Genomic DNA, 8,527 nt, shown 5'->3' on the forward strand with positions numbered 1-8,527 from the left:
AGGGGTGCGGCGGGCGGAGGGAGGTTGCCGTGGGGCGGTGGTCGGGTGCGACGGTGTGCGGCGGGCGGCAGGCGGGTGGGGGCAACTAGTGCGGGGGATGGATGGGTAATTTCTTTAACAAAAACAAGTAAAAATAAGGGGAACCTACTTTTGAATTTGTACTAAAGTGAAAACTGCTTTTGGCAAAAGTACATATGATTTTTTTATCCCTTTAGTTAGCTTTTGATTTTTGCAAAAGCAAAGGTCTGGAAGCCCAACCAAAAGGGGCTAAACTGCTTTTAGCAAAAGTACATATGATTTTTTTACCCCTTTAGTTAGCTTTTGATTTTTGCAAAAGCAAAGGTCTGGAAGCCCAACCAAAAGGGGCTAAGGTATGCAAGATTTTGAGATGTAGAGTTTCGACCGGAGGCCTCTACACTTCACCAGTTTTACCGAGCCACTGTACTGGTTCTGTGCTTGCAAATGGATCACGAAGATGATGAGATCATCAGTAAAAAAAACTGGGTTTCCAATCCCTTGATTGAGTAACTACAGACAAAACTACAAGCGTACAACAATCAGGGCTAATATTTAATATTTCAGGTTAAAAACCTTGCCAACCATAACAAGTCCAAGTACAGACCCATATAGGCACAGCTATATCATCCCAACCTTTCAAAGGAGGGGCGATACAAAATGATTCCCACCAGTTCCAAACTTACACTTGATTTGACACAAAATAGTTAGACGTCAATTGTCAGTACAATTAATTTATCGCAGACCCAGAAGATAGCCGAAGCACCTCAGCTCACCCTACCCTGTTTACAAAGACGTGAGCACCGGTGCATTCAGCAACTGCACATGACGAGCTCCTCGAGCTCCGCTACCCTCGGCATAACATGTCCATGGCGACCCATCAGCAGTACAAGTCAAGAGCGTGTCGTGGCTGACCATATCTTTGCCCACCGGTTGGTATGAACAAATGGGGATTCGGCTAGGATGATTGATACACATCGCTATTACCCTTACAAAATACAAGAATTAGCAGCAGGTCATGAGTGTGTGCTGCCATCACCTCGGCCCTGACAGCTCGACCGCGTGGAGGTTGTCGGTCGAGTCGAGAATCCACTCTGAAGTTCGATGAGGGCCTAGCTCGACCTCCTGCCGTACTACTTCTACCTTCTGCCACTCCTCCCATCTCTCAGCGAGGCCGTCGCCTTCGAGCATCCTCACCACCTCCGACATCTTGGGACGTTCCATGGGGGAGCTCTGTGTGCAGAGGAGGGCAACCTGGATGAGGGATTCCACCTCAACATCAATGTAGTTGTGCTGTAGATCTTCATCAACCAGACTCTCCAGTCTCTTCTCCTTGAGCAACCCCTTGACCTGCACAAAGCACATAAACTCACTATTAGCTTGCACATAAACTCTCTATTAGCTTGCCAGTCGAAACTGGTGTTTTATCACAACAATAAAACAAAAACAACTCCTGTACAAGCTAAAGCAGTATGTTAACAATAGAAGAATGTTCCAGAGACATGATGAAGCCCCATGCTAAGTTTAGTTTAGCTGTAAACAAAGCACCAATTCAGAAACAATATCTTCTTATTTAGACCCTACTGAAGCTCCATGTGTTATTGGATGAAGTGATTAACAATATTTTTTATAATAATACAGACAAAGTGAGCATCCAAACCCAACACAGCACAAAGCTGCAAAACGGCATGGATATCCACCCTGCGATTTGAACTGAGGAAATGGCATTGTTAAATTACCCAATCAAGCAGCATGACATCATCATCATTGGCAAGGCGAGCAAGATCAAAGGCACGCTGTCCAGTAATAAGCTCCAAAAGCATAATTCCATAACCAAATACATCAGTTTTCTCAGAGGATTTTCCTGTTGAAAGATATTCAGGTGCGATATGGCCAATGGTTCCACGAACTGCAGTAGTTACATGGGTATCCTTGTAATCCATTAGTTTGGCCAAACCAAAATCTCCCACTACAGCTTCAAAGTCTTCATCTAACAAAATATTGGCAGCTTTGACATCACGATGGATAATCTTCGGATCACAATGATCATGTAAATAGGACAGGCCCCTGGCAGAACCCAATGCAATCCTCCTCCTTGTTTGCCAATCTAATGGAGGTTCAGATTCCGGCCGTTCTACAGAAATAAACCAAATAACAAATCCCTTACAGTTTGATATTGTTGTTAACAAGGTATAACTAGCTAAGATACACAAATAAAAGACTAAACAACTGGAGTTAACAGCTGAGAGTACCTCTTAAACGTGACGCGACACTTCCATTGGCCATGTATGGATACACAAGCAACCTTTCCGTTGGTGTCATGCAGAATCCACGAAGACGCAAAAGGTTTCTATGTACAGCCATACTAATCATCTCAACTTCTGTTTGAAACTGTAGTTCCCCACCAGGTGTTCTCTCCTCCTTTAGTCTCTTGACAGCTACTAATGTACCATCTGCTAGCCTTCCTTTGTAGACTTTGCCAAATCCACCTCTTCCAAGAATGTTCTTATTGCTGAAGCCATCTGTTGCAACCTGTAGTTCTCGTAGTGAAAATCTTTTAAGCTGGCCAAGATGCACCTCTGGATCTTCCTCAGCTGCCACATTCAAAATCTCAAATTAAATTGATTCAACGTTGCCCCCCCCCCCCCCCCCCAGTAATTCTCCTGCTGTTGAAAGCTTACCAGGTACATCAAAGAAATGCTCTTGTGGTTTCCTGCGCCGCCAATATGCAAAACCAATTGCAGGAACAGCAAATAGCAAGGCCGCACCAGCAGCCACTCCACCAGCAATGGCTCCAGTACTGGAGGAACTACTTCCTGCACAAAATAAGATGCCAGTAGCAAAATTGGTATTCCACACCCAAGATTACTGCCGTGCCAATGCATGATGGGTAAAAAGAAGGCAAGGGACTATTGATTTGTGCTGCACTAAATAGGACATTCTCATTGTTACAATTGTAAAGCTGTTCTTCCTTTTTATTTCTTGACTAAAAAATGCATTCAATATAGAAGTTGCTCTCAAATGCAAAAAAAAAAAGTTTAACTTAATTTTCAGGAAAAAGTACAGTTCTTCCTTTTTATTTCTTGACTAAAAAATGCATTCAGTATAGATATTGCTCTCCAGCCCACAGCACTATGCTTGCTTATGGTGTTAATAGTATGCCATTTACATGAAAAAGAAACATATGAACTCAAAGATATACTCCCTCGTTCCAAATTGCAGGTCGTTTTAACTTTTCTAGGTTCATAGATATTATTATGCATCTAGATATAGTGTATGTCTAGATGCATAATAATATACATGAACCTACAATTTGGAACGGATGGAGTACTTAATAGTAATGAATCTAAAAAATCACCTGCTTGCACAGGAGTTGGCGGGTTGTATGGAGGAGGTGGAGAAAAGGGAGGAGCACCGGGACAAGGTTTTGTGGTGCCAGGACCACATAAGTTAGGGTTGTTTGCAAAACTGAAAAAGAAAAGGTCCAAGTGTGAATAGGAGAAGCATCAAGGCTTAAAAAGATGAAATTGTCAAATAAATACTTAGATCTACCTAATAGGTGTGAATAATGAAAAGGAACCAGTTGATGGAACTTCTCCAGACAAATTATTATTTGACAGATCCCTGTAATTCAAGAGCAACAATTAGGTTAATTGTGCATTTACTAATTAGAACCACAGAAAGGAAGTATGTGAACTGAGAAACAAATGCTTACAGAACTTGGAGGGCAGTGATAGCAGTTAATGATTTTGGAATTGAACCGGAAAGGCTGTTGTTGTTAAGACGCCTATTCCAACACAAAATTAAAGATGTGCAAAATCAGTAACATCCGCATGCATCCATGACGGAATGAGCCCATCACATCCAAGTACAAATGATGAAATAAATATAATAAACAGTATCATACAAACAATGAAATAAATATGATGAAGACAGCTTAGAATTAATAATTATAATAAACTGAAAAAGCACGAGTACAAAACAACACGATAGATGCATTAAAATATCTGAATGTCAAGTAGTACAATATACATCGCCTAACAAGCAGCAGCATGCCAGCATATAGCTATATTGCATAAGCAAGTTCACAGAAGAAATAAAACCAAGGGAAGCTTAATCAAATAAAATTAACCTTTTATTCCAAGCACACATATGTAAACATGTTAGCTAGCTAGTAAACATGTTCAAGCAAGCAAGCAAAAAAAGGGGGGCTGCTGAACAAAACTAATCTAACCATAGATAAGACTAGCATCACTCAATGTTGCCATGAACAGGAACTTCATCCTGGAATCTAATTTCTTCCGACAGGACCCAGTAAAGTGTAAAACTAGGCAGCTGCATTATTAACCTGTATTTAACAAAGTGTCTGCATTCAGCTCTACTACTTGGAAAAACCAGCGATGTATTTAACAATGCATTCATATCTACTACTGAAAAAAATTGTATTTAATGATATACTGAGATAGATTTAGCATGTGCATAGCCATAACATTCCTATTCTTAACAGGTTTTACTCTATAGTGAGTAGTAGTGATAGTCAATGGAGATATCTTACAAGAATCGCAGCTTTAATAGGTTCCCCAATGAATCTGGTATAGGACCAGTGAAGTTGTTCAAGTACAAATCTAAACTGACCAAGTTTGTGAGATTCCCAAGTTCACTAGGTATCGTGCCACTGATGCTATTACTGTAGAGCTCCCTGCATAAAAAAATAAAAAAAACATGAAGCCAGTGATTAATTTTGAGAACATAACAAAACCAAAAGTAACCGAGTTATGACATGCCATGGTAACTGGTTGTTGTGGTTATTATTTGCAGGCAGTGAATGTTACTGTCATCAGTCAATAGTAGCAACAGCATTGCCATTATATATCAAGCCATATTTACCACAAGGCTCGCTATTTAAGGACAGAATATGCCAGTAACTTATTTTGACAGGAAGACGTATATTGTGTTACCCCATATATTACGCTTGATAGGAGCACCAGTCTTTAGACATTCTAGCAGTCTAACCCTACTTTCACCTATCTAACAAGTATTCTTTATATGAGCAATCATACCTGAAACATTTTCACTTAAGTTAAATATTTAAAAGGTAAAAGCTTCCACCACATGCAAAATCAGTATGGCCTTATCAAAACATAGCAAAGAAAGAGAACTTACAGGTACTGCAAGTTTTTGAGCTGGCCAAGTTGCGGGACCAAGGTTCCTGACAGTGCAGCATTTCCAAGATCACTGCGAATGAAGAAAAACATAAGAAGGAAATATAGAACACGTCCAACTGAATGATGATATATAATGGAGAAAAAGTGAACCTACACTCTGATAACACTGTTGTCGTTATTGCAGGTAACATGAAACCAAGTGCATGGGTTGACCAGAGTCGGATCCCAACTTTGTAGAACATTATTTGGATCATTTAAGTTAGTCCTTAAGCTATGCAGCGCATCACCTGTTAATAGCAGAATGAAAAATGAACAGCTGCCAAACAAAGTTTAATCAGACCAAACCTAGGAGACTGAGTTCTCTTTCTAGAAATGCCATTCAAGGGAGCAAAAGGATACAGCTCCAATTAGTAAAATTTGAAGTTGTAGCAGCTAATATTCCTTTTAGGATTCAGATTGCAAATGATTTTCAATTGAAGGTGAAGAAATAATCCCACATCATTGAACACAAAATCAAAGCAGCATACCAACTTGAATTCACTTAGTACTAGTAGCTGGTGGCATCAAGTACGACAAACACCTTCCGATGCTTGAAGTTTCAGTTTCTCATTCCAGAATTCGAATAATTCCTCAGATGTTCTAGAACTATCAAAGCCAAAATTCAGAAAGACAGCTGCCGGTTCTACATGGATATAACCCTTAGCTCCCAAAAAAACAAAAGTATTACCCCAAGGTCCACATGAGCATCACCCAATACCTCCAACAAGCAAAAAAACTAATCATCACTCGAGTGAGCACCATCAGCTTGAACCTACCGAACAAGCAAACAACAAGGGGCTGTCTATAGGACACCCGAGTATTTTAACCCCCCTCCTGCACTCGAATTTTGAGCCCTTGGATTTACATCATCATACATCCAACGGTCCACCTTTCTTCTTCCTCCTCCCACCACCATGGACGCCCCACCACCTTCCGTCGTCTCCGGCAGCTCCTGCCACCGAAGCCGCTCCCGCTCCCCTCCCCCGCACTAACTCGTTGGAGTGGACTTCCCCCGCCCCAACCCTTCCCACCGGTTATCCCCCACCACCCCGGCCGGCGGCGCCCTCGCCGCCTCGCCGGCCCGCCCACCAACCGCCTCCACCGCCGGGCCGGCCTACGTCCCCGGCTTCCTCTAGTCCCAAAGCCAGCAACCCGAAATCCCTGCGAACCCCCAAATCCCTAACCCAAACTCACCCGAGGAGATAGATCTCGCCGGAGACGGAGAAGATGGGCGCGAATCTCGCCGGAGTTGAGAAGGAGGGTGAAGATTTCGTGCAAGAAAAATTCGAGTGTGAGGAGGCCAAAAAATGCTCGAGCATCATACAGCTTTCCCCAGCAACAAAAGCAAATCATGTGAAGTCCTAACCGATCCCAACTAGAAACCAATCTTAAACCAGCCAGCCTCATCCTTCCCAAAAGTAAATTATAGGAGGAAGAGAAAAATCTCTCGTAGTAGCATAACAAAACACAGAGGCCCACCTGATAATCGCCCAGCCACCAACTAGAAACACAGGCCGGCCGGCTTATCGGAAACAACAAAGCCACGTCAGGGAGACGTCCTAATCGAACCTAACGACCGTGAACGTAACCACGCTAGCTTGCCCAGACACATCAGTGCATAGCAAACGCGCAGCAGAATCTAGCGAAGCAATTTAATACAACAGTAGCAATCGGCACAGCAGAAAAAACCCCAGGACCGGCAGAGCGGTAATCTTGACACTGCACTGCACTGCTTGATTGGGGAGAAAAACGGATAGAAGTCACGCGAAGCAACAAAATCAAATGAAATCGGAAGGGGGATAGGGAACCAGATGGAACGCGGGAACGGCACCGACACTGCACTCGAAAATTCCAGCCTCGGAGAGTCAAACCGCCAGAAAATTCGCAGCAAAAGCAGGACGGGTTCGTCCGGCCAGTTGCCAGATATCCCGAATTCGAAGAGAAGCGAATTCAAATTTGCTCGGACAAACGGAACAAACAGCTCCCGCTCGCCCGGGAGGACCAGACCAAACCCCAAAAGGCAAATAGGCAAATCCAAATGGGGGTTGGGTGGGCCCAACGGAAGCGAGGGAGCAAGCAAGCTAAGCGAGCAGGGCGGCTGGAGCCATTGGAAGCCAAGGCTGGCAAGCTCCCGCAAACCCCCACCGGAAGACGGAGCAACTCGGAGGCAAGGCAAGGGAAGCGAAGCGGAGAGAGCGAGGACGCACGCACCTTCCGTGTTGGCGAGCACCCGCGCGGCCGGGTGGAGCAGTAGACGCAGCAGCAGGAGCGCCCACACGGCCCACCTCCGCCGCGTCGCCCCCGCAGCCGCCGCCATTGCCCGCGCCACCGGGGGGTAGCGCCCTAGATCCCTCCCCGGGCCGCCATTCCCGCCGGATCGATCGGATCAGACCTCCTTCAGCCGCCCGCGCCGCCGGCGATCCGGCGAGGGGTCCGGTCGCGCGCAGCACAGCTCCCGCCGCCCCGCCCCCCTCCCCGCCTCCTCCTCTTTCTCGATCTCTCCGAATCGATCCCCTTGCTGCGCTCCGCTTTTCGACGGCTTCTCTCTCTCTCTCCCCCCACGTTTTTTTTTTCCTTTCCTCCTGGGGGCAGCGCCTTTTTGTTGCGGTTGCGTCTGCCGATACGAGACACGGGTGGTGGGGGCGGGGGGGTGGAATCGAACGGGATATTGTTTTTTTATGAGCGGGGGCGGGGGGTTAAGCTTCTCGCTTGCTTTTTGCTTTTGTTTAAGATTAAGCGGGGCGGGGGTTTAGGAGTCAGAGCTCGGGGATTAGCAGGTGAGCGACGCAGTGGAGAGGGAGGAGGGGGTTGCGCGGCGGTGCCGGAACGGAGTCAACGGAACGGCGCCCGTGCAGGCGGGGTAAGGACGTGAGGTGCGGGGGAGGCGGGATCCCGTGCGGACGGGCAAACACCACGCAAGGTTATGATACATCGCTACACCTCTCTACGGTAAGCTCTTGGGTTGAACCACTCTCCCCATTTCAAGACACAAGTTAATATGAACTTGGATACATGAGCTAAGATGAGGAGTGCAGAAACTGCATTGTCAAAATCACCTAGAGTTAAGATAGATGGCAATTCTGTTGCGTGCATTAGTATTTATTTAAGTAAGTTACAATCTCTTCTTCCCTTAGGTGACGTTTGGATAGCTATTGGGAAATGGTTTTGGCTATGAGCAGGGATAAGATGGGATGGGTTAGGGATAAGGATACGTGATTCTTTTCCTTTTCCCATGTTTGGTTGCTCCTTGGTTTAGGTTAGAGTTATATAGTGGGTCCCACAAAAAATAAAATAAATAAATAAACACT

At 45.1% G+C, this 8,527-nt stretch overlaps 1 protein-coding gene across 1 annotated transcript; it reads right to left on the reverse strand.

Moving 5' to 3' along the window:
* Positions 1–549: 549 nt before the first annotated feature.
* Positions 550–7,786, reverse strand: LOC101770461 (LRR receptor kinase BAK1). Its single transcript, XM_004972669.4, has 11 exons — positions 7,431–7,786; positions 5,335–5,467; positions 5,179–5,250; positions 4,571–4,714; positions 3,731–3,802; positions 3,568–3,639; positions 3,374–3,483; positions 2,697–2,831; positions 2,268–2,609; positions 1,755–2,149; positions 550–1,365 (listed from the first exon to the last, which is right to left on the reverse strand). Exons 1-11 carry the CDS (start codon positions 7,534–7,536, stop codon positions 1,051–1,053), a joined length of 1,896 nt encoding a protein of 631 aa, XP_004972726.1. The 5' UTR covers positions 7,537–7,786; the 3' UTR covers positions 550–1,050.
* Between the last annotated feature and the right edge of the window lie 741 nt (positions 7,787–8,527).

This window comes from Setaria italica, chromosome VI (assembly GCF_000263155.2).
Source record: "Setaria italica strain Yugu1 chromosome VI, Setaria_italica_v2.0, whole genome shotgun sequence".
NCBI classification, from domain to species: domain Eukaryota; kingdom Viridiplantae; phylum Streptophyta; class Magnoliopsida; order Poales; family Poaceae; genus Setaria; species Setaria italica.

Excerpts from the sequence above, each read along its gene's own strand:
- LOC101770461 (XM_004972669.4), bottom strand. The coding sequence starts at position 7,536 with ATGGCGGCGGCTGCGGGGGCGACGCGGCGGAGGTGGGCCGTGTGGGCG. Across the intron at positions 2,832-3,373 it reads GCCAACTCCTGTGCAAGCAG|GAAGTAGTTCCTCCAGTACT; the intron begins GTGATTTTTTAG and ends TATTTTGTGCAG. Across the intron at positions 1,366-1,754 it reads ATGTCATGCTGCTTGATTGG|GTCAAGGGGTTGCTCAAGGA; the intron begins GTAATTTAACAA and ends TGCTTTGTGCAG.